The 26,173-nt window shown below is 44.7% G+C and overlaps 1 protein-coding gene and 1 long non-coding RNA gene across 2 annotated transcripts in view; one reads left to right on the top strand and one right to left on the bottom strand.

Annotated features, from left to right (window-relative positions):
• Positions 1-8,351: 8,351 nt before the first annotated feature.
• Positions 8,352-22,138, bottom strand: LOC119160867 (leucine-rich repeat-containing protein 20). Its single transcript, XM_037413134.2, has 4 exons — positions 21,883-22,138; positions 13,147-13,290; positions 12,452-12,619; positions 8,352-11,190 (listed from the first exon to the last, which is right to left on the bottom strand). The coding sequence occupies exons 1-4, from the start codon at positions 21,986-21,988 to the stop codon at positions 11,015-11,017; spliced, it is 594 nt and encodes a 197-aa protein (XP_037269031.1). The 5' UTR covers positions 21,989-22,138; the 3' UTR covers positions 8,352-11,014.
• Positions 13,201-26,173, top strand: part of LOC119160868 (uncharacterized) — a 55,625-nt gene continuing 42,652 nt past the window's right edge. Inside the window, exon 1 of the long non-coding RNA XR_005108363.2 lies at positions 13,201-13,344. This is a non-coding gene — a long non-coding RNA (uncharacterized LOC119160868). The remainder of the gene's footprint in view (positions 13,345-26,173) is intronic.

The raw sequence follows: 26,173 nt of genomic DNA, 5'->3' as shown, positions 1-26,173 counted from the left end.
CACACTGGAGGTGTGCTACTGAATATGAATTTTTTAGGAAGGTATCAAACAGCACAGTAGATAAAATAGAAGGAAAAATACACATATGTTGTGTCTGTCATTTTCACCCACCTTTTCTTAATGGCGCTATTAAATTTCTTCTGTATCAAGTAATGCACAACGTAATCCACTACATTGCTGATGCAGCCTACACACTAGCTAAATGTGCCCAGCAAAACACAGCCCTAACTTTACACAAAAATTTGGGAACTATTTTGCATCATGAGATTGCCTCACGTAGCCACGTGCTGAAGAATGACTGGAGAAATCAGTCACAAAAAGAAATATTTATTGTGAGAACGGTAAAGATGCAATATTGCTTCTCACCTTGGTCTCTGCTGCTTTTATATGCTTCCATGCTAACACAAACGCGTAACTCTGCTCATTCTCGTGATAGTAAAAACTTAACTGTAGTTCAAATGTGGCAGAGGCTGGATGGAAACAAAGGTCCCGCTAGCTCACCGAGGTAGCCCCACCCTAAGAACCCCTTAGCAATTTGTCACTTAATCTCTACTCCTTCCTACACGTACCTCTACCTTGAAGAAGAGAATTTTTGTGTTGTGTGTGTTTCGTGCTACATGGCTAGAACTGCACAAGGACTATGAATGCATCCTTGCCATATACGGAGCCGAAAGGAAACCAGGGTATGAATATCAATTTATTTTAGAGCACAAAATACTGTCACATGCTATTATGAAGCTGACAGGTATGATATACAGCTCATTTAGCAAGAATGCAAGAGTGAAAGTGCACTTGTAATTTGGAAGCACAATAAACAAATAGTGCATTAAGACACGTCGAAGGTAGGCCAGGCCTATTAGAACCCACTTTGTAGGTGGCTTCCAGGCAGATATGTGCGATTGCAGATAGAATTTTCTAAAAATTACACATGCACTCCTATGATGCAGCCGCAATGACCATTTCACGTCGATTGTATTTAAGTGCCATACACATTGGTACATTTATGTACCAGTGTTCGGGGCTATCACCCTTGAGAGCGCAAGGGCTAGATATCAGCTTACCGCAACTGATGTTGATAACACTCGTGTGGCTTCTGGCGTCGTTATACAAATGTAAACAGCTGGTTAAATAAAACATATGGAACTGTTCAACATACATCTGTGTGTACAGCATTTCTTCATTAGTTTAATGTCATTTAGTACGTTTCGCTAAATACACCAGAGCCATCTTCTTTCAATGATGTAACGTAAGTCTCAAATTGTAAATTATGTCACTGTACAACATTTTTATACGTTAAAACAAGTCACCATTTTTTAGCGCTTTTTTGCTGTCATTCTACATGGACGAAGTTTTTTTATCCTTAGAAATTCGCTTACTTTACTATTACAGAAAGAAACAAAACAGGTGTCTATCTGTTTTTTTATCTCCGAAAGAAATTGATACTAGTTCGTTTATTGCTTACAAGGGTGCCATTTGCACCAGAAAATGAGGCACGCGTATGCAGGAAAACCCGCGGAGCGCAAACCACACGTACTAAGTACCTAGGAGTAGAACACTTGTTTATGTACAACTAACTATAGTATGATCTTATGCAGCTGTGTGAGCAACGAGTTGAGCCAAACAGTCTCTTTCAATTTGATTCTTGTTTATCAAGCAGGAACGACTCACTTCTGCATTTTGCAATCACGATAAGAATCTCAATTGAAATTACATTGTGTAACACTTGCATGGCGTAACCGAGAAAGAAAATTGGCCTCGTTCACCAATAAAATGGCCGCAATGCCACTCATTGATTAATTGATGCATTCGATGATCACGCGACGTCAAATGCAAGTTGCCGAAGCATATGATCAAGCACAGTAAAAAACATACTTTCATGCTCAGTAAAATTTGTACAACGAACACTGCCACCTGATACACGAAAAATCAAATATTAGCAATCACAAAAAAACGCTGAAGCACGTAGTGACCGTGTAGCTATGGTCTCTAGTGCAAGGGACCCAAGTGCAAGTTCAAGCGCTGCAAGTTCAAGCGCTGAAGTGCGCTGATTGTCCGTGTTCGTCAAGCACATGGACAACCATAAGCTCAATCGCAGTGTCCACGCCCACTAGAAGGACACCACAATCAGCGCACTTCCAGCACAACACAGATGTGCACAGCTCGCGATCGCGTACAGCTCATCCCACACAAGCACGCATGCACACATTCCACAAGCCGAGAGAACCTGAGGTTGCCTGACTCACTGTAACCAAAAGCAACAGCACGCCACACGCGAAAACGTCATGGCCTGAGAAGCAGATTTAACTCTGCAGAAAACCTCAGGTTGTCTGACCCACGATTTTCCCCACAGGGGCGTCTGCGTAAGTAGGAGTTTGGTGAGTAGCGACATCACGGACCCGAGCTAACGGGGCGGTTTTGACTCCCTCCCACGCCTGGCCGTGTGTGGCTTTGCCGTATCCGTGCAAAAGGGGATCCTGGAGGTTGAGTCGATGATTGGACCTTTAAGGCCCCCTGGCAGAGGCAACATACCCCTTTGGCCCCGGCTTCACGTTGACGGCACCCCTGGGCTGAACCACCCAGGGTAAATCGGCAGTCTCCCCTGATCTTCATCTTTTTATCTCTTTCAATCTTTCCTGTCATCTCCTCACTTTTGTTTACTTCCATCTTCCAGGCGGCAAGGGTTAACATTGTGCATATTTACTTCCTTGTGCACTATATATTTGGTTATAGTGGCCATGTACAGCTGGCGTTTGTGCTCCCATTACGTGTCACAGCGTCGCTTTGTTGGGCACGGTGGTGGGCGGCTGGCATGGCCACCAAATATTTTTCTATACAAATGACCTCCAACGACTTTCCCAAACTTTCTGAACGTCCTTTAGGAAAAAGAGGGCGCACCGAAGCAATACATAGCATCTTTTCTCAGCCAAAGGAAAATTTCACTCGTTTTCATGTCATTCACTGCACAGAACCTCAAAAGACCGTCAGAACCCTGTCCCTATTCCTTGTTGGAAAGTGTCTTTCTGACACAATAGGACCCAACTATAAGGCCACCAAAATGAACAGCGGTGACCTGTTACTTGTAATACGAGGCATATCACAGTACAAAAAACTTTCCAACCTTGTGGCATTTGGCACTGTTCCAATCACGGTGACCCCTCATCGGTAAATGAACACCATCAAAGGAGTGATTTTCAACGTTGATCTTCTGAACTTGAGTGAAGAAGAGCGCCTCGAAGGATGGAATGACCAGAATGTATGCGAGGTACAAAGGATTAAGATAAGGCGTGAAAACAGAGATCTTGACAAAATTCCTCAGTATATTTTCGCTTCAACTGCTTTGCCTGAGTCCCTAGAAACTGGCTACACAAAGCTAGCATCAGGCAATCTATTTCAAATCCGCACAGGTGCTTTAAGTGCCAGCATTTCGGCCATGGTTCGCAGAGTTGTAGAGGCTGACTGACCTGTGGCAACAAGCTGTACCTAGTGCATCAGTGTTGAATCCATCACTCACAAATATTTTCGCTTAAAATTTCACAAACACGCACTGCAATCTGCAATATACTGGAAGGGTGCCTTATGCTTGCCTCTCCTAATCTACAGTTAGCCTGGGCCCTTTGGATTAAAGGTACACTGAATAGAAATGATGTTTCATGCCACATAGGGAGGCCGACAATTAGGAGTACCTAAAGCATAAACATTATGCACAGCAGCAATTTAGTAAAAAATATAAAGGTAAACGTACAATGAGAAGCCAGCCAGAGCATTGGAGCTCTCTTACACTCGCTCGAAAGATATATTTTGTTCGGTGCACTTGCTCCCTCTGAAACACACCAAAATTTTTCCTCGCACTCGAAGTGACAAAGCTTTTTCTCCACTGCATTCACTTGGAATCAAACTCAGCAACTTATTGCCGAGACCGACGAACACAGATGCACAGCTTGACCGGAGTCTCGATGAGCCTTAGTGTGCTGCTGCATGAGCCTGCTAGCATAATATTACCTTTTTCGCTCATGGTGTCACAGCTGTTTGATACCAATATCTCACATAATGGGTGCTCTACTTTCGCACTTGTTCTTGAAACACATGCTATCGGTGCCGTTAATCCGGTAATATCTCTATGACATATATTACTTACACAAGGTCCTAATAATGATGGATCCAAAACACTTCATCGAGGACTTCCGGTGGAAGAGGTCACACGGAAGGTCATCGCATTGCATTCTAGTTGTCTAATTGATCTGTTTTTTTTTTCGTGTGCAATTGTTGTCTTGCACAGTAAAAACAGGGTTGCAAAAGAATAAAGAGGCTGAAAAAACAACACAAGCTGGCACATTTACATCTAATGTAATCGCTATAGTGTGCCTATGTTTGTCTGAGCTCAAAACTGTAGTACAGATGTATCCTCTCAGCTTGTGCGATTATGACAGTTTTTGAGCTTGCTTCGATGTGACCGGAACATTTAAAAACCTCGAGAAACGAACAGACGCATTTCATTGCATTTAACCAGCCTGAGCCAAGGATTTCACTACAGCATACATGCTGCAATGCTGGCAAATCGTCAATTTAGTAGGCCCGCCATGCAGCGAAATCGAAATAAGTAATTCAATTAAACGTGGCGTTTTTTGCCGTTTCATTTACACCTGCTACTTTAAATATTCTGCGAGCTTTTGGACATGCTTCTACATTGCTTCGTACAAAAAAGTGATATTCAAACAAAATTTATTGACTTTCATGCGTACCTGTGAAAACAGTTACAGGTTTTGGAGGTTCATCCAACCATAAACCGTGAGATATAGAAGCAGGAGTTCAAAGTAACATTCGATGTGAGACATTACTTTGGACAGCACACTTGACATCACGTAGCATTGGCGGTAGAATATTATTTCCAAGTCACAAAGCCGATTTGGATAAGCAAGGCGCCGCAGTGTCATACACAAAGCCTTGGAATCTCGGACGCGCTGCACGCTTATCACTTCGCCGGGAGTGAGCAGGCCAGTGATCAGGTTGTCGAAATCGGCTTTGTGGAACGTGAAGTTTCGATAGAAGGTGGTTGCATCAATGGCCTCAATATCCAACACGCCGTTCACGCGAAGGTTCTTCCGCGGCTGCGGCTGTAGCAGATCTATAATTAATAAATCGTCGATGTACTTCCATGAAAGATTTTGAGCTAGGAATTGATTTTGCAGCACAGTCGTTGCCATATTGTCGACCACTTCTTTGCGAATGCGGCTAACCACTGAATGTTCAAACAGAGAGGCGAATATAGAGGCATGCCAGAGACGCTTAAAAAGCCGTGCGGTGGCTACTTAGAGCCTTGGGCTCGCAGTCAACTTTAGTGGGTTAGGTGAATATATAGCAGCCAGATTTTTGATATATTTACATGTTAAAAAATATTATATTTGCACCGCAGCACTGATTGAGATTTATTTAAAACAAATAACTTATGTGTGCATACATGATCACCAGCACTGGCAAACCAATGGCAAACCAAAAGAAGCATTAATAGACCATAGTAATTCGACATACCTCTAATTACTAATACTTCTGCTGTCGTTAGTGGTAGGATGTCTTACCAGTGACGACTGGAGAAGTAAGGAAAGCCTTGAAAAAATCTAAAGAGGCAAAGCTGCTGGGGAAGATAAGAAAACAACTGACCTGCTGAAAGATGGCAGAGAAATTGTATTTGACAAATTGGCCACCTTTCGTACGAAGTGTCTCGTAACGAAAAGGGTACCATAATTTCCAAAGAAAGGCTGTATCATTTTAATTAATAAGAACAAAGACGTGAAGGACTTGAAAAATTACAGGCCGGTCAGCTTACTCTAAGCTCTCCACAAACTATTTAAGAAAATAAAAGCTTACTGAATTAAGGCGCATTACGGCCCATTGAACCAAAGGACCAGGCAGGATTTTGTGCAGGCTGCTCCACAATAGGCCCTGCTCATACTAACAATCCGGTGATAGAGAAAGGGCGTAATACAACCAACCGCTATACATAGCTTTCCTAGATTACGAGAAGGCATTTGACTCAGTCGAGGCATCAGCCGTATTGCAGGCAATACAGAATCAGGACATCGAAGAATCCTACGTAAAGATACAGGAGCAAAGCCGCAGCGGATTCACAGCCATCATAGTTCTTCATGAAGACACGATATCTCCAATGCTATTCAACGCGTGTGTACAGGAGGGTTCAGGGTCCTAAATTGAAGAGAGTTAGGAACACTAGTTAATAGAGAGTACCTTAGTAACCGGCGATTCGCTGATGGTACTGTCTTAATGAGTAACTAAGGGGAATAATTCCAGCCCAGAAATACTAAACTGGGCAGACAAAGCAGAAGAGTAGATCTGAAAATTGATATGCAAAAAACTAATGTGAAGCAGTCTCGATAGAAAACAGCACTCTGCTATAGATGAAGAGCGGCTGAAAGTTGTAAAGGAATATGCCTACTTAGGACAGGTACTAACCGCAGAGCCGAACCACGAGAGTAAAATATGTTGAAATATAAGAATGGGGTGGGTCATATTCGACAAGGACTCTCAACTCATGATTGGTAATGTGCCACAAACCCTCAAAAGTAGGGAATATAGCATCTGCATCTTGCCAGTGCTTACCTATGGAGCAGAAATTTGGAGGCTAACAACGAGAGCTCAGTTTGAATTGACGATGGTCCAGAGAGCGAAGGAAAGGAAGTGATAGTTTTGACCTTAATATACAAGAAGAGACCAGAGTGAATCAGGAAAAAGACAGGTGTTACGGACATCATAGGCGAAATCAAGAAGAAGAGATCGTCATGCACCGGGCACGTAGCAAGTAGGCGGGATATCCACTGAGTAAATGACTGGATTCCCAGAGAAGGCAAACGTATGAAGGGGAGACGGAAAGTTAAGTGAGCAGATAAGATGAGAAAGTTTGCAGGTATAAGGTGGCAGAAAAAACACAACACAAAGTTATTTGGCGGAACACGAAGAAGCCTTTGCCCTGCAGTGAGCGTAATCGGGCTGATGACGATTATACTTGTCTCGAGCCGTACGGCTATGTAGTCTCTCAATGTTCTCTTTCTAAGCGGTCCAAAATCACCTCACGTTACCACAGACCCACACTTTTCGCATCCTTCTTGTGTTTTTTCAACATTCACCCAGGTGTCATAGATCCACACTGCTCCCTCCACGGTGGTTTAGTGACTAAGGTACTCGACTGCTGACCTGCAGGTCGTGAGATGGAATCGCAGCTGCGGCAGCTGCATTTTTGATGGAGGCGAAAACGATATAGGTCCGTGTGCTTAGATTTGGTTGCACGTTGAAGAATCCCAGGTTTTCAAAATTTTCGGAGCCCTCTATCATGGCTTCTCTCATAGTAATATGATGTTTTTGGGACGTTAAACCCCACATATAAATCAATCATGTCCACACTGCTGACTGTGAGGTAAAGTTACCTCATTGAACAACAACCTTAGGGACTGGCCGGAATATCCTCCACCCACCAGTTTTATTTCCTCGCCCGCCACCGAGGAGCAATGTGAAACCTGCACTCCCACACTTACGGAAAAGTCAAGACAAGGGTCTTGGCGCGAGGATACCCAATTGAGAAGCATAGCCTGGCAGCCAACGTGGCTTAGCCTCTCTTACCCTACGCCCGTTCGATTGATAAACTTCTAATTCACTAATTCTTAAGCTGCCGACCAGTGCGCTTGACGCTTTGCTGATTATATCCGCAAAACTTAAAATCCAGATAACGGTCAGAAGGTCTTATGTTGACTCGTTTTAATGACGTGGGTGTCGTTCGTTTTCGGCCATATGTGGGGATCGTGTTGCATCACTAGTGTGAAGCTAAAGCTAATGTCAGTAAGGTAGATCGAGGCGCACGACAGTGACAATCTTTTGACTGCCTTTCTTTATTTTTTAACTTTATCCTTGTGTATGTATGTGTGTGTGTGTGTGTGTGTGTGCGTGCGTGTGTGTGTGTGTGCATGTGTGTGCGTGCGTGCGTGTGTGCACTACATTGGGTTTTGGCCCTAATGAAGAAGCATCATAGCCGACACTGCATTAATTGAGGCTGTTTATAGCCGTTCAACTGATCCAACTTCTCTGCCGCAGTGATGATTTGAATAACTTTTCCAGTAATATACTCTTTCCTTCTTGAACACGTGCGAAGTGCTATGGGCGAAAGCCCACTGCTTTTTTCGCTCTACACTCTTAATGACGTCCTCCTTCAAGTGCTAGGTATAGGCAGGACACCCAACATCTTTCATCGTGTTTCCTGGATATAGCCAGCATCTCATCAGAACCCGATCAAGAGTGTACGTGTTTATCCCTCTCCCCCAGGAGGCGAAAAAGTGCACAGACACACCCTGTAAAAACAATATTGCCCATTTATTGCGCTTCCAGTTTTGTTTTTATATCACTGCATCTCCAGGCGTTGCGTCTAATGGGTCACTGAGAACATCGTCACCCATAACCAACCGCATTTCTATCATACAAAACCGTACTCAGTCAGCACTCATTGTACAGTGAACACATAATGAAATAACGCAACTATAAAACGCACACGCCAATGGTAACTACTACACACTAAATACATGACTTGTGCCTCCTGCAACCTGCTGTCTCTGAATAAATTCTCTTGAGAAAATCCGTAAAGAATCAATTCAGCTGAATACGGCAAATAGAGCAGCTCTCGTTCTCATACGCGTGAAAAATGTGATAACCAAACTCTGTGCCACACTCAAACATTGTGAAAATTACATTCCATAGTTTGCTTCACTAAATAACTCGCTCCGAGTACGCTCCTCAATACGTCTCGTGACATGAGGGTGCAGTAAACATTGCCGCCCATTCCAACATCTGTATTAGGGCTTTCATTTGCACCACAATTTCTCTGCAGCAATTGCCAAAAGTCACCAGGGCGAGAGTTTTGGCTCGTCAGTTTTTTTTTTACAACCAATAACTCTGAACTTCTTGCGGCAGCACACATATGACGGGATCGCGCGACAAATACATCTCAGTCCTCTGTGCGGGTGCACATCACAACAGAAAACTAGCCTAACGATTATCACAACACAGCTGGCCATGAATTGTGGAATCGTCACTTGGAGTACAGCTTAGTGCGGCGTCCTCCAAAGATGAGACGCTCGTCACACTCGGTCCACACTAGGCTGTTTACTGTGATATGGAATGACATCTGGCGAGCCTTGTGCTCGTATGTACAAAATATATTAAAGCTAAGGTGCGCTTTTGTCTTGATTTGACTTCGTTAATGCTGTTAACACGTATTTTGCCTTTTATAGAGCGTGTAATTAAACGTTATTCGATACGTCTTTTTTATACAAAGGCGTCGTGAGTCATTCCAACCACATATAATTTCCATCGTACGCGAATAAGGTCCGCAAGGCATTGATTTCGCACATTGCGGAGATTTTGGAGTATATACAAGAACTCTTGAACTGTGCATCTTCCTTTGTAGAAACTCATTGAAATATTGAGAAATTGAGGTATCTAACACTGCGAACCTCAAACCAGGAATTTCGCAGCTGCATCAATATCAGCTCATGCATGACAATACGTTCGAAAGGTCCACAATTGTTTTATTTAGAATAACACTGTGGATATTGTCTTGATAAATTTTCAGTAAAGCTCAGTAAAGTGTACATATCTACAATTTGCTAGGTGTTCAAGCAGTTGAACGTAGCAGTGTGTCCTTCCTAACCAAACCATGCTGACAAAGGCCAACCGCTGACAAGATATACAAAAAAGCGCCTGCACGCCATATGTGCTGAACAAAGCACTGTCTGAATAATTCGTGACAACGTATGCAAAATAAGTATCTGTATTTACACAGAAATAAAGAGCTCTAGTGCCTGTACGAACATATATACAATGCCCTCCTGAAACAGATAACTAAGGTGTCGGTCTGGGCAGTTATAGAATGTACTCACGGCTGTCCGAACGGCCCTCTCAGACAATTTTTTACGTTCTTTCCCCTTTGAATCTACTGCAATAATTTTTATTTTGCCATAGAAGCTGTCTCTGATATTTATTTTTTAAGTAAACTATGAATCTCTCTGCTACTACGCGCCATAAACACGCAAGGAGTTTGAATCAGTGTTCATTTTGCATCTTTCACTTGCGTTAACTAGTCGAAGAGAGATATCACACCGAGAAAAAACGTGCATTGCAATACCAAAATTTTGACTAAATGCAACATGTTTTGTTCTTTAATATGCAGCTCTAAAAGCTATAACCTCATAAGTGCTCCTGCGTAACTTAACCTTTTCATGCATATTTAGTTATATAGCACAACCTGGTTCGACACAAAGCCGTACCGTGACGTGTGTCTTCTGATGAGATTCACAGCTTCAAGGTGCTCTTTGTCAAATTTTGTATACGAAAATGAGCCATGAGGAAAACGACAAGTCAGGTGAGGTTTCATTTCCTCTGGTATATTTTCGGAGCTTCACAACGCCGCGCACGCGTAACTTTTTTTTGTGTGACCATTGTAAGATAATATACGTAGCCATACTTACATTAGCAGTTCCATATTATTGCATCGACGATGATCTCACACTAATGTTCGGGCTTGAACGCAAATGTTTTGTCAACACATTAATAAGTGGTTACATGGAGCTTATGATCACGAGTGTGGCACAAATCGCGCGGGTATACAGACCACACACGAGAATTATTGCCACTCATAGCGTCACCAATGTGGTCACGATTTTCTCCTCAATCGCATCCACCATTCCTTCGCAGGAATGGCAGCTTAGCAAAGCATGGCCATCCACTGAGTGTCTGGAATTTTTCACGGTGGAAAGTGGTGGCCTAGCAGGGTCAAACCTCTGAGGGACCCTCTGAAACAAGGAGATGGCTGGTGCCTTCTGAGTGAAAATGTGTGTTTACAAAAGTCCGCGATATCACAATGTTGGCCAATGGCACATGAGACCACTTCCGGAGCACATTTGAACAAGTCCCAGTATGACGCCACGAAGGGCCTCACACGGCTGGCGAGCACTAGAGAGCATCAATTCTCGTCGCACGAGGAATCATCATCCGAGTCGGATGAGCCAGGAGGCGTCACGTGGATCACCATCTGTGAGATGTTTTCCAGTCGGCGACAGGCGTCCTCAGACAAAGGGTTCTCCTCCAAGTGAACTTCACGCAGGGTGCTCACAGAACGCAGCCGAGGCGCTTCCACGTCTGCGAAAGGGGAAGTGCATACGGTGTTAGACTTTTTCTTTCTTTTTTTAAAGACGATAGTCTTTCTTGGGGACCTTCCGCGAAAAAATTTTGGTCTTTCTGTCTGTTTTTTTATAGTACTTTAGACGGGGCAATTATTGTGTTCGTTGCGGAGGAGCGCATGAAATGACCAAAACAGCAGGCTTGAAAGACACAAACATGCGCAGTCGTTCTGTCATCCTTTGTATTTTGTCCTTATTTTGTTGTTCCGCAATGAACTATCATCAACTAGCCGAGCTTAGCACACTTCGCCAAATCATTTGCCTCACGTCACTTTGGGTGTTACCTTGTTGCATATACAGCGGATTTTACATGGTGTTGTCATAACGCACCTCCACTATGAATTATTGTAACAGGTTTTAATCACATTTGAACACACGCCATACCTGCTAAGTCTAACAGTGATATGAATTTCATGTTCATAATTGAAATGCTGATTGCGTAGCAAAAGCATGATATCAGTATCGGGTGCCACGGCTACTTAGTTTTAACTCCGAGGCTCTTCACTCAATCGCCGCTCTAGTCACTGATGGTTGCAAAATGCTGTTGCTATCAGAGATACAGTCGTAGTCGAGTCGTATTATATGAGCATAGTAATTTTTCTTTGTTTTTTCAACGCACAACAGTATTTTGTCAATCCAGCATTCGTTACGTCTGATTCCATCATTTTTTCTTGTTTTGTCACTCGTCTAATAATAGAAACAAAATATCAGAACTGTAGTGCTATCATTGTGTTCGATAGCAAACGGGACGTGTAGAAATAGCTCCATGGCCTTTCACTACAGCATCCTTCAATATCCTTTTTTTGGAAGGGGGGAACTTGAAAAACTACAAGGTCTCTCACTGTTATATAGTCCGTCGTTACCACTTCACACCCCGTACACCTTTTCTTTTTCATACCAATAAAAATAATGTTATGCGAATGACCAATATATTTCTTGATAATCTCGGTGCTCCAACATGCCCTGCAAATGCAGTGTACTCATGAATACATCAGTCGTATGAAGAACTATCGCTGACAACGTGCACAGCATTGCTGGAAGTTTTATGTGTACATAAAGATATAGTTAGCAAGGACAATGCGCAGCTCGCATAAAAAATACATCACGGGCATATGCATCTTGCTTTCATCAATGATTAACTACAGCTTGCGCTGACCCTGAAGCTAAGCTAATGCAGGTAAGTGTAGGCGCCAAGCATACTTCAATGCAGAGAAGCTCACCAGAGATGTAATTCTTGCGGGCGTCGAGGTATGTAAGCCTCGGAAGGCGGAAGATGACCCAAGGCATGGACATGTAGTCGTTGTACGATATGTCTAGCCGCCGAAGCTCGGGCATTTCCTTTAGCTCCTCTGGCAAACTGCTTAGTCGGTTGTGAGACAAGTTCAATTCTGTGCACAAATGGGTGAAAAAAGGTCAGCGCTAGCTTCATAAATGTAAATAAACATCCAACGCAAACTCATAACAAAGGGTTATTCGGCGAAACTCTTACTTCCGCCTACATGGCAAACCAGTAACGGCTTTATTCAAGTATTGAATTGTTTTTTGAATATTGTCGTGGACATGACTTCAGTCTTCAAATCTCAATTCATAGCGTTTTTAAAATTTTTGCGGGCGTTCAGGGCGATCAAAATACACTTCCGCCCTATGCTTGTAGAAAGCACTGCCAGAAGTCAACGAAATTCATTTAGAGAATGCAATTTTACAGTTTTCAAAAACTATGAGCGGTGTGACTTATGTTCTTACGCTGTGAATAGGTATTATAATTATTCATAAAAAATAATGCAATTGAGCAGAACAGATGCGAGCGTCCAAAAAAAAATTGCGTCATAGCTGATTGAGACTGCTGGTAGGCTCTTATTTAAACAACTTTCACGGGCAAGAAAAGCAGCACATCTCCATGCACGTGCGCACCCACCTGTGATGTGGGTAAACTTGAGCGGCAGCTTAGGTGGAATCTTGCGAAGCACGTTGCTGGAAAGGTCACAGGCCAGAACGCGAGTGTTCCTCATTAGATGAAATATTGCATCCGGGAATGACATCAGCTGGCACTCGGAGAGATCTGCACGGAACGGGCAAAGTCAATTGAGCATATTCTTTTAGCCAGCCAGTCAAGGTGCGTACCCGTCAAAGTTCTATTTTCCGAATATTCGCAAAATTTCTGTGAGCACGCATTGGCCTTATTTTTCTTGTGGCATGCTGCTTCAACTGTTTATCCACGTGTGCACTTAAGTTTCGCGGTCATTTTTCTTAGTCATCTTTGGCATAATACAAATGTAATATTTTTTGGTACTTTCACGAGAGACTGCTTATGTGCAGGTGGGGATCCGTTACCTCACCTTTCTTTATTTTGAGAGCCCAATTAAACCAAAAAACCTACAGGGCACCTGTCAATACTTGATCACGGTAACCTCCGTTCGACACGCTTGAGCTGCTTGAATTCGAACCAGGTGTTGAACTCCAAATGGACACTTCTCGATGCATTTAGCTGGTGTATCGTCGATTCTTTTTATGGTAGCCAACCACTCCCAATAGAGCAAAAGAACAAGCGTACGCGCACGCACTGAACTGAGAAAATCAGCTGGTAGGATCATTGTGTCTTGTGATGCACAGAATCTCGTTTAGAGCTACGCTGCCTCTACGTCAACAAACACATCATCACAAAGACTACTCTTGAATATGGGAAGAGGAGAGGGTTGGGGGGGGTGACGTCGTACATCACTTCTTGTTGCGAACGCTGCGTCCGTAAGCATAAATGAGGTTAACCTCTACAGCTCTGTCGACGACAATGTAGGGATCGCTAAAGCGTTCAAGAGATAAGCATGACTTCATCCCATCACGCCGCAAGCGTGTCGCCTGCGAATGGATCGTGCGGATGTGTTCCCTTGTCTAAACCTTCAACCTGTAAAACCTCGTGTTCTTTCGTGCGTATCTTGTCTCCAAATATCTATCGTCAACGCTGCTGCTCTACTTCGTAAAAAAATTAGCTTTGTATATTTTTGAGAGTTCTATTTTGCAATGCGCGTTTTGTTTAGACAATTAAATATATACTGGGCGCGTAACAGCAAGTGTTTTTTTTAAATGTCCGGGACTGTTGCAGCCAGCTTCATAAATTCCTTTTTTGATTGCAACTTTCCGTCCGAGACGTTATCACTAAGAATAGCTAATATTACAGCTAACGGGAATAAATTTGTCTCCATTACTTGGACGCAGCCATGATTCATTTACTTTTCGTCCAGTATACAACATAAAATAAGATAGCCGATGTACGACAGCAGCTGTGACAATGAGCTGAGGCATCCATATCGCGGAAAATTTACCGGGCCGTTGCATGCAAATTTACTTTCTTTACTAATAGAAAGCACTAAAAGCGGGCAGCGAGTGGAAATCTCTTTCCAATTACATCCCATCAGTTTGAACTCGTTAGAAACACGACTTTTAAAACTTTGAGGCCTGCGGAGCCTCAGAATAAAGATAAAGACTCTTGAAAGATATTGGAAACAGAACTTTGTCAGCTTTTCATAAGCCATGATCAAAGTTTTCTTTGTGTCCTATTTGTATTGCGGAGAGTAAAAAAGTGCTCGTCTGATAAAAAAAGTTTCTTTTCTGAAAAATAATTATGAATATATTTGTAGCGCTGTGCTACAAACGGATGGCCGGCAAGTTCTTCTTCCATTGCGGCACCCTGGTGTTCTTGGAGAGCACGCAACCAGTACCCTCACGCTAGCACCGTTGGTTCCTCGTCTCCTCGTCTGTCGGAAATTTTCCATAACTCCATGGCGAGCTACACGATGCTTTTTTTTAGCGCGGTGCTTTCGAAAGCGCCGCGAAAAGGCGCTTTTCAAGAGCGACATTTTTTCTTGTACTTATTCTTGGCTGAGTGCTAACAACAAAAATATGCACCAATATACGCACATTCATTCGTTTTTGTGTTATCCTCTGCGAGCGCCTTGCGTTTTGTTTAGGCCATGTGACGGCCTCTATCCGCCAAAGAAACGAGTTGACAAAACTTGGAACCACACGCTATACTTGAGCAAACGACTCTAAGCACAGCAACCACCGAAGTTGTGGCGCAGCGCATGTCGGGGTTGCGCAGTCAGGGTCTCGTGGTTGCGAGGCGCGAAAGAGAAATATTCTTGAACCGGTGCCCAGAACGCAAGTGGCGTGGTCCCGCCTGACGCGAGCGCGCAAAAACCAGACCGTTCCTGGCACGTCACATTTCCGGTGTACTCACGGGGCTTTGGAACTTTTCTCTTTCTCCGCTTCCTGGCAAGATGTTATTACGATATTGCTTGAGCGACGGCTGGCGCTATGCCCCCTCCCTGTGAAATTGACGTGGATGCGACGCCATTTACCGCTCCCGAGTGCAAGCTAACATCTGTGCATGTCTGGAGAAATCATTGCTCAACGGTGGATCGCAGGTCATTGCGGCTTTCACGTGACGGCAAAGTATGTTGGCACAGCTGGAATCGCTCGCCGCTAAGCCGTCCCTGAGCAGACGCCAAACAGCACGCAACGAATGTTGCGCAGCTGCTTTAACAAAGTCAAATGAACCAAATCACATCTTCTCTGTAATACTCATTTGTCGCAAAATAGCTACAGCAAAGCTCTTATTTATTCGGTTGGTTACTTTAGAGTCAGTTACCCACTGCAGGGACAATATACTGCTAACCGGAAAGAGCTTCAAAAGCTAGAAATTAGCTTGGACGACAAATGAAGATACCGAATGATGAATTTGTTTTCTTTATGCAACGTAGATAATGAAATATTCTCACTTTTTTACTAACTTTGTTGCAAGTTTGAAGTGTCATGTTACACCTCGGAGAGCTTCGCGATTCATTCTCGAAACGAGTGCGATAAGCAGGATGTACAGTGTAAGTGCCTCAGACGCAGGCTGGCCCAAGTTTCGTAGGTACGAATTATCTTTATCAAAGATTTTTGATCAAGATAGGTTCTCCTATCAAAACGTCGGCCAGCCTGTCTAAGGCATTTGCACTGTTCATTCCGCTAATCCCACTACGTTGCCCCGCCGCGGTGGTCTAGTGGCTATGGTACTCGGCTGCAGACCCGCAGGTCGCGCGTTCAAATCCCGGCTGCGGCGGCTGCATTTCCGATGGGGGCGGAGATGTCGTAGGCCCGTGTGCTCAGATTTGGGTGCACGTTAAAGAACTCCAGGTGGTCAAAATTTCCGGAGCCCTCCACTACGGCGTCTCTCATAATCATGTGGTGGTTTTGGGACGTTAAACCCCCCCAATCAATCAATCAATCCCAATACGTATTCCTATCAGTCCGCTCCCATCTTGATTTTGAAACGAGGATGCTTAGCGTAGAAGTCATTGATATTTGTTCATAAAACTGGATAAGGCGCCAAGTATACCCTTGTTGCAGTAGCCAAGTGTCGACGCCCTCACTTACCGTAAAGTGGTGTCCAGCACAAGTTGGTTGCTGAAGGGATCTTTCCATAAGCATTTTCTCACCTACCACATTATATAGAAATGTGTGCAATGATTTCTGGTTTATTACAATCAGGACATCAATGTTAAGACGAAGCAGGTCCGTCAAAAAAAACTTAGTGGTTCAATGGTTTTGCGAAACTTCAAGCCTTCTTGTGCAGCATAATGTGTTACGCCAGGGGAATCTAAGGGGCTGAAAACCTGTATTTTCCTAAACAACTGTATTAGTGTTTTTTAACGGCGAAATCCCGAAATTGTGCAGTCCTCTAAGCGAGACTTCGAACTCCAGGTGCTTTGCATATAAGCGAGCCTGACCAACGTCGGTTTACCGTTTCACTTAAGGCTAAGCCCATTTTGTCTGGCAGCTCAACCAAACCGACAAGACTTACGTTCGCGCCCGTATATGGATCAAAATTCTCAGAGGTAGATCGGTGACATGGTCAGTTTGAAAGCAGCACAAACTGACAAGGATTGAGCCTATCCAACAACTGAAAACTACTCTGCTGGTGCGTTACGCAGCGATAAAATAATCGCCAAGGACTGGCAAAGATATGCAGTCCAAGTCAAAGCAAGTTGCGTTCTCGTGTCGTCACCATCCTTCAACACAAAATGTGGGCCCATTCCTGATTTTGCTATATATACCGGAGACTACAGTTATATATACCGGAGCAACACAGGTAATGCTGGCGTATATAGTGCACTGGCTCACCATGTTGCCGTCTGTTAATGACGGCTTTTCCTACAAAGGCGTTGAATCCGCAGTGTAAGCCAATTGTGTGCGCACTCGATACCGGCCGACGACGACGAAAAACATACGTGTCATACTTGGGCACCCTCAGACACAGAGCCATCCAGTGCTCAATAGAGGGCGAGTGGCTTGCTATGCTATGATGCTTGATGTGTCTGAAACTGCGTCATTTTTATTCGCTGTGTCTTCGGAATTGATTTTCACGAGTGGGCACAATGAGAAGGCTCTGTAATTCACCTAACATGATATTATCCTTGTGACATTCGCACATTTGCTGTACCGTGATGCCATCTGGTCTCATGTCGCACGCTAGATGATTTCGACTCAAGTCGTCCGCGCTGACTAAGCGCCTTCTGCTATACTACCATTCAATAAGGAAGCTGTTTGTCATTTGTAGGCCTGCTAGATCAACTATAGGCGTTCTAGAGTGGATATTTACACTACCGTAAATCACTGAAAACGGGTACCTTTCTCGCAATGAGTAATAGCAAATTTAACGCCTAATTTAACAACGTCCTGGCATTTATTGCTGCGCGGAGAAGGGACAAAGCACTCTGAGATGACGTGCACTACCGGTGAATCAAGAGCCGTTAGAAAGATTATTGCAGGTGGAAAGCAATGCTCGCATGTAAGCAAGTTTGGTGGACCGCGTATGCTCCCACATGCAGAACGCCTGACGGGGCAAAGTTTTCCCCAAAGAGCGAAAATGACAGCTCGCCTGCTTTCTCCTGTACGGCATTGCACAAAAGAAAACAAGATGAATGCGCCCACAAGAGAAAAGCAGTAGATTTCACATGCAAAGAGTGACTGAAACATAACACTAAACACTACCTGAGTGTATATGTGTATGTATATTGTATTTATACCCCATACAAACATCATTCTTCCAACATTACGTGTAGAAAAGAGCCGCAGTAGCAGAAAAAACAGACAGCTTCGCAGTCCAGTTATGTCGACAGCGGTTCGTTTTATCACTTTATTGTGCCCTCGTACTTTGCACTATCAGTGCTGTCTCGGTCTGGTAGATAGGAGATATGCCGCAGAAAACATAGATGGTGTGGGTTCTCTTTGTGTTTCCTTACAAATAAACGTGATTTTTTGCTGTTTTCTTCGCGTCCGGCATACAATAAAAGGAGAATGCAAGCACCCTTCGCTAACAGCTGGATGCGTTGCTGTGTGTGAACTGTTCATATAGCGTTTGTCCATGGCAAGTTTCACTGGTATCATGAATATACAAGGACGTACTTAAACTACTTTATTCAAATGGTCTCTGGCACAAAATATTATAGGCATTCGTAATTATTTGAGCAAGAAATATTCATTGACGACATACACACTAGCTTGCGTGCTTCTTCGATGGCAATAGCCGCATTTAACAGACAGCATTAGAAGCACCTAAAGCTATGAGAATTCTTGAAATGGAGGAGCTAGCGCATTGATTTGATTGGTATGTGGAATTCAACGTCCCAAAACTACTTTATGATTATGAGAGACGCCGTAGTAGAGGGCTCCGAAAATTTCAACCATTTGGAGATTTTTACCTTGCACTCAAATCTGAGCACACGCGCCTACAGCATTTTCCGCTCCACAAAAATGCAGCCGCCTCAGCAGGAAATCGAGTCCGTGACCTGCGGGTCAGCAACCGAGTACTTTAGCCACTAGACCACTGTGGTGGGGTGGAAGCTAGCGCATGCCTACGGCATTGTAAACATGCGTATTTAGTCACTGTAGGTAAAATGTGTGTCTTAATATAAAGTTTAAGAAAAGTTCTAACGCGCCGCCACACCGATTTTTCAATCGCCCGTGATTTGGAACGTGGCATTATCTTATTACGTCCCTCACGCGCCTGGTGTGATTCGTACTTTCAAGCTTTTGTGCCGATAAAGGAGGGCGCGTTTGTAGCGGCACCTGATGATAGATAGGTCCGACGGAACAGCGTGAAGCTTGGTGTCCTCTATGTAAGGGAGGGATGCAGCTCAAGCCCAATAACTGGGCGAAATGGTTGAGAGGTAAAAGCACCGCTTCGACGCACGGAAATTTAGAATCATTCGTCTTCGCACTGAAAGTATTTTGCGAATGACTACCACAATAGAAGTCAGAGAGGCCACATATGCTCGGAGAATTTTTTAGGAGCGAAGGGCCACACTCGGTCCACATCTATCTAGCGAATAGTGCACATGATGCTACGCCTTAACGAGATCATTGCTTCTGCTGAACCATCGATGACATTCAAACTCGCATCTGCTTACACCTGTATTTCGTGACCACAGAGTATACGCAGCGACAAGCTGTAGACCACTGGTTCGACGTAGCTTTGTCGTTTTTTTTTTAGCGGACGGTGCAGAACTGTGATTCAAATAGTCGAACTGTAATTTCGGTTTGTTTCTTTTCAATGAAGCCTGTTTCATTGAAGAGTAACCGCCTTTTTACTTCTCCAATAAAGACGGAATGTTTTAGGAGAATAACTAGGATGAATTTTACTGGCATGCGTATAGGCAACGCATGACCCTTTCCATCAAAGCCGGAATGTTTGCAAGATCTGTTATGATGACATGATCTGAATTTCTTTATTCTTGCGTTAATAACTAGTGATTGTATCAAATGAATGCGTCAAACTATCAATTCTTGCATATTAAGGCCAAAGTGCATTCAGTAATTCTCAGTTACCTAAAACTGACAGAGTGTCATTACTTCAGAGCATATTCAAGACATTTCAATGTAATCATTAGCCTCAATTACTCTTCTCTGATAGCACAATTATGTCCCCTTTAAAAGGAGCCTAGAAATTTGCCAGAATTGGTTATTCGGGGACAAATGACGACACTGCACCAGCTCTTAAGACAGGTGCGATCCTTTTCTGGGTAAACGTTCAGGCATATATAGGTTTTAAATCGGCCCAGTGGGAGGGGTCACCAGAAAGAGGATGTATAGGGAAGAATTCTTGCGCTATTGTGTGCGCCAGTCTCTTGTTCCAACACAACTATGTATCGCAGAGGTAAGTACCAATTGCTTCGTTATCTTTTTGCCAAGTTAGCAGGCACTTTTCCGAATCATGATGTTAGTAAAACAAAAACAGCACGCAGCAGATTCATCACACACACACACAAAAAGGCAAGGTGTCTGGATGTGCTACTTAGAGAACTTGCGTGAATACCTTTGTTTCTCACCGTTTAATATTTATTATGCAACTAAATAAAGTGCAGTAATGTTATTTTCAAAGTTCTTCAAGTTGCCCCTGTGTCAGCTTTGGCTATAACAGATTCAGTTAGCCACTACTGATATGTAGAAACTATACGCACATTAGCGCGAGTGGACCTTTGATCTCGGTATGTGATACATACATAAAAGCATCCCCTACCAATACAAGCCGGTGCTATTGCTATGTAAGCAGAGCAGACTACCCTCGAATGACTGGAACCAACCACCCACTTTTGCTGCCCAACTTAACCATGGAACTGCGTTTAGCGCTGCTATTGAATACTATGCATTCTGTTCCAGTTTTCAATCCTGTTATTTTGAACATTGTTAGCCTCTTCATTCTGTAACGCTTCCTGGGCTTCAATATATTGAGATGAATAAGAGAATATGTAAATACTTGATATAGGTAAGCCGCCTCGCCGCGGTGGTCTAGTGGCTAAGGTACCCGGCTGCTGACCCGCAGGTCGCGGGTTCAAATCCCGGCTGCGGCGGATGCATTTCTGATGGAGGCTGAAATGTCGTAGGCCCATGTGCTCAGATATGGGTGCACGTTAAAGAACCCCAGGTGGTCAAACTTTCCAGAGCCCTCCACTACGGCGTCTCTCATAATCATATGGTGGTTTTGGGACGTTAAACCCCACAAATTAATCATTGATATAGGTAAGCCGTATTTCTTGGAAGTCTAGTGTAGAACACTACTGCATAGCACAGTTTGATGATCGCTTGCACGAAACAGTGTCAGCCCTGTCTGTGCAAGGGACCTTTCTTGAAATAACGATCAAGACCTACACCACACACTCTCTGCTACCGCGCTTTTTCACCTTAGTTGAAAACTGTATTGACCGGTTGCTTGAAGGGCCCCAGTAGCAAAGTAAAAGTGCTAGGCACATCTTCACCCTTCAGTTTGCCCAGGTAACAAAGGCATGCTGATATGTTTGTCGCGTTTGTCCCTCGCGCATGAATCACCTCAAGACACTTTCACTAACGTCGTTTCCAGCAGCCACATTTAATTGGTCGCTCGGGGCAAGTTATCGTTAAAAGAACTCCCGTAGAGGCTAATGAGGATCGCTGAGACGTCCACTTATCAGAAACAAAATATGACATAATGCTTCCCCTGTCGCAAGTCTTCTGAACGACACGGCTTCAAAAAACTTGCGCATAAACTGCACAAAAACGCGGCAGCCCAACCACAAAATCCATGCCACCATTATGCACATCGTCATTCATGGGCGGGTCGTGTATATTATTTACTCACCAAGATTTTGGTTCTCTGTGGCATCCGTGCACCGATGAACCACCTTGATGACAGCCTTGCCAGCGCCACCGACGATGTCCACCTGCTGCTGCGACGGGGGAGGCATTGTCTCGCAAGTGCAAAGCACACGCTAGCACAAATTGGGCACGTCTAGAAGAGACACAGCAGATGAACAGAGTTCTGCAAAACACTGGTGAACGCGTAGCCACCAAAATGCGCCTGCTCTGTTGACGAGACGACGATTTGCTTTCTGACTCCGCACCCCCGGCCCACCCAAATATAAACCCGTGGCAGGAGCCCACTCGTCCTCTTCCTCCGGAAAACCACAATCAGCTGACCTCGGACCTGAGCCAACGACGAAACACCCGGGGCTCTGATCCTGGAAGGGCTTTGGCCATCTGTTTTTTTTTCCTCCCAACAGTTTTGTGCTCTCGTTGGCTGACGCTGTTTCTTTTTCTTTGTCTCTTAGTTAAGGTCGGCCGCCTTGAAGGACCTGGGGTTCTGCAGACCACGTGTTTGCTCCTGTCTTTGTTTCTTTCGGCTGCCTTTCACGCAGCCGCACTTCTCTCTGCCGGGTGTCACAGGAGGTCGAGCCGGAATTAGAAGCACAGGGAACACCTCGCGCGCGCAAGCAGCGCGTCTTCGCCGCACGTGACGCACTCAGACTGCTGGGCTCACGTCCATTGAACAAACCAAGTTACGACGCACTTCCTGCCTCCACCTCTGAGCTACGGGAGCATGATGCTCACTTCTTCGTAACTCGGGGATTTTTTCATCGCAATATTTAATTGCTTGCCAAAGGCTTCCCGCACCACGGTCGCTCGTGACGCAGGCGCTTCGAGGAAGTGCTGGTTTTGACAAACACCCTATTAGATGCACCTATCTGGCGTTAAACCTTTGGCCATCACCCCTGCTTCTCAGTGGAAGGATGCAGTGTGGTTGGACGATCCAGTTGAAGTCTTTCGTTCAGTTCCAACTTTTTTGGTCTAACGGGCATTTACAAGGGAACTCACTGTATCTTGTGGCTCAAAGCTACTCTGGCTCTTGCCCTTTCTACGAAATCAGTTCCAACTCCTTTGGTCTAACAGGAATTTGTGATGGAAGTTGCTTCATCTTGCGACTCGAAGCCAGCCTGGCTCTTGCTCTTTCAACGAAATTGAAAACCAGGACGTGATGGCGAGTCCTGGCATAAAGCAATTAACTAATGGGGTTTCAACCATCCAGTGTTTAAGAAGCACGCAGGGTGTGAAGGCTAAACCGCTTCTGATGTGCTCCAGCATTGTAGTGTTTGGTTGTTTTCCCGTTTCAACCCCACAAAAAGTGGTTGCCCCTAACCAGTATCGAAAGCAGCTTAGCGCCATAGCAACAGCTACTGCTGCGGGTATGCCAGAGAGCCAGACGTTTTGCACCCGGCCAACAGAAGGGACCATCTAGGCGCCACTTTGTAGATAACAAAGAATATTTTCAAGCGTGCAGTCAAAGCCTACATGCCGAATCCTATATATGTCCAGCCCGCAATCGCCACAATGACGCCAGGTGCTGAAACAACTGTTTGCCATGGGGGCAGTGATGTTGCAACCTACCTGTGTAGCCTGACGTACATAGTCGAAAACTTCTCCGCTTGAGCATCTCACGAATCGTAGGTCCATGTTAGCACGTGTTAACAAGTGCAGTGTCTCGCAGGAAGGCAAGCAAAAGTTGTTGCACGCCTCTTTTTTGGCCACGCACCCTAGAGGACAATTGCCACCTCCAAATGTCCTGTGACTAAGACAACCACTCTTTCTAACTGACAACCATTGCTTGTTTTTCCCTGTCGAACCACTGGCAAAGCCAAAGGAAATACTTCACGTCGTAGATATCACCGCAGCTATTTGCTAAACAAAACAACGCATATAAGCAAAGCCCTTTTTAAGAACTATTTCCAACTTGAACGATCTTCAAGTCGTTCTCTTAAGACATTGAATTTTCAAAACTGACTGAAACGAATGTGGTTGTATTAATATTTTGTATTTGCTACTTATCACGCAGTGAACATGCAGGGATATAACCATGTGGCTCTGTTAGTTTGTCTGACAACTTTGTTTTGCAGAAGTCTTCAGACTCGGCCTGTTTTGGCTGAGACGTGCTGCGCCCACGATGGCACCGTCAGGTCAAGCACTTCAGCCACAACGTTGCCCGTTCGACAGCTTGCAGCTGGTCTTCGAAGCGATGAGATGCCTCAACATTTCCTCCCGGCAAATTGTCGGTGTTCATTTTGCTAATCCAAGTTCACATTCAAGTTTGTAATACTTGAATCCCGCTCGGGCCTATGAGCAGGAAGTATTGTAAACGAATAATAAATATTTTCGTTGTCAACAGAGTTGCGATATAAAGTAGCCCATTTCTTGCGGTATGGTATGGCTTGAAAAACCTTCAATTAGGCCCTTCAGGTCGTGAAATAGCACATCACGGGCCGCTCCCACGTCGAGACAGATATGCCTAACCTGTCCGCGACGTCGTGGGCCCGTACGGCTGCCCATAGCTGCGTCCTTAAATCCGTACTGCGTTGCGCAGGATCTCACTTTGACGATATAACATTTTCAATCCGTAGTACAGGGCACTGCCAGAGGATATGGCCTAAATTGGCAGAGTCTGCAGGCAAAGCGTGAATGTATTTGCCGTCTGAATATCTGGGTAAATTTTGTGCAAGAGTGCGGGACTGGAATATGCCCCGCCCTGCAGGAGCCTGAGCATCGATGCTTCAGGCCTCTTCATTTGAATGTTGCGGTGGCGGATATTTCGCTTCATCAGTTAAATATTCCAGAACTTCGTCGTGACGCCATTCAGTAGCTACGTGGTCGACAACTGCTCACGCAGCTCTGTGGGCCTTCTCGTCCAGGTTGAACGGAGCGCCTTCAATCTTTTCGATGTGAGCTGGAACGATTGTGTGTAGTTGTAGCTTCTTACTTCACAGGATTCGCAAGGCTGATTTTGAGATGGTACCTCTACCGAATGCTCGAACTGCTGATCTTGAGTTACTGTATATTGTTGTTCTCCTGTCGTCTAGCAGCTCCAAGGCTATTGCGACCTGTTCGGCAACATCGGCCGTTGTGGTCCGGACCGACGAGGAGTTTGTAACAAATGCCTTATGTATCAACGGTGACTGCAACGAATATTTTTCTAGTTGGGTACCGTGCAGAATCAACGAAACAGCAACTCCGGGCATGTGCATGGGTACTCTCAGGAGAGCTTCAACCCTAGCACGTGATCTGGCTGAATTGTATTCATGCTAGACATTCTGAGGTATGGGTTCACGGTAATTCGCTCTCGTCGTTCTCTAGAAACGCTGCAGGATCTGGTATCGATTTCTGTTGGGTGAACACCAAGCTCTTTCAGGATTCTCCCGGCACTGGGGGTAAAAAGTCTCATGAACTGCACCCTCTCTGGTGACTTAGCTATGTCTTCCAGCGTGTTGTGCACGCCAAGGTGAAGCAACCTCTTTGAGTCCGCACGCAAGGGGTGAAGATCTTATAAGCCAGAATGCTAAGGAAATCTAAGACAGTGGTGATCACTTTCCATAAGAAGGAGGAACCGAGGTTCGTAAACTACTATGGAGGTGAGGAACCCTGTCACTTCTACCGACTCACAAGGCAAGTATGCTACATTTGCTTTAAACTAGGTGCCCGTTCGGACGCTTGCCCGACAACCAGAACTGCGTGTGTGCCGACAGTGCGGACTGTGCAACCCTGAAACTGGGCATACTTGTGTGCCCAAGTGCATGCTATGTGGTGAAATGCATCTCACTGGTGTTCGCGAGTGCAAAGAGCGCCTGAAAAAAGTCAATACGCCCAACCAATCACAACCAAGTAAAAGACGTCTGGAAGAATACCCGGCGTAGCCGCAAGGACGGCCGCGATGGGAAAGGCAAGCGACAATGGTTCAGCTCCGAGGGGAACACCTCCATGAGCCGCAGCCGGTTCCGTTCGACGTCGACCACTAGGAAGCAGCAGGACGAAAGCAACACAAACCCAAAACAAAAGAAGAAAAAAAAGAAGAAAACCAAAAAGGTAGGCTGGCAAAAATAGCTGCCAATACCAAAGCTCCGGCGAACACACGCACAACACAAGTCATATACAAATGTAACGAATGCGCAGTCATGAGGCGGGAGCTCGAAGTTACGCGCACCGAATGCAACGAACTCACCCGCAAGGTAAATAATTTATTGAAAGTTCTCAAAAACAGAGATGTTTACGCGGGCGACCAGAGTGAAATACGCGCCACAGCAGGGAAGGGGAACTCTGGAAAGGAAATG

The sequence above is a fragment of the Rhipicephalus microplus genome, chromosome X (genome assembly GCF_043290135.1).
Source record: "Rhipicephalus microplus isolate Deutch F79 chromosome X, USDA_Rmic, whole genome shotgun sequence".
Classification (NCBI taxonomy): domain Eukaryota; kingdom Metazoa; phylum Arthropoda; class Arachnida; order Ixodida; family Ixodidae; genus Rhipicephalus; species Rhipicephalus microplus.
The sequence above is the reverse complement of the archived record's forward strand: the minus strand, read 5'-3'. Positions and strand labels throughout refer to the sequence as shown.

Bases quoted from the DNA above. Each gene is read 5' to 3' on its own strand.
- LOC119160867 (XM_037413134.2), bottom strand. From the start codon at position 21,988: ATGCCTCCCCCGTCGCAGCAGCAGGTGGACATCGTCGGTGGCGCTGGC. The intron at 13,291-21,882 runs GTGAGTAAATAA...CGTTCCGTGCAG, and splicing joins CACAGAGAACCAAAATCTTG to ATCTCTCCGAGTGCCAGCTG. The intron at 11,191-12,451 runs GTGAGCTTCTCT...CCCCTTTCGCAG, and splicing joins CCGCAAGAATTACATCTCTG to ACGTGGAAGCGCCTCGGCTG.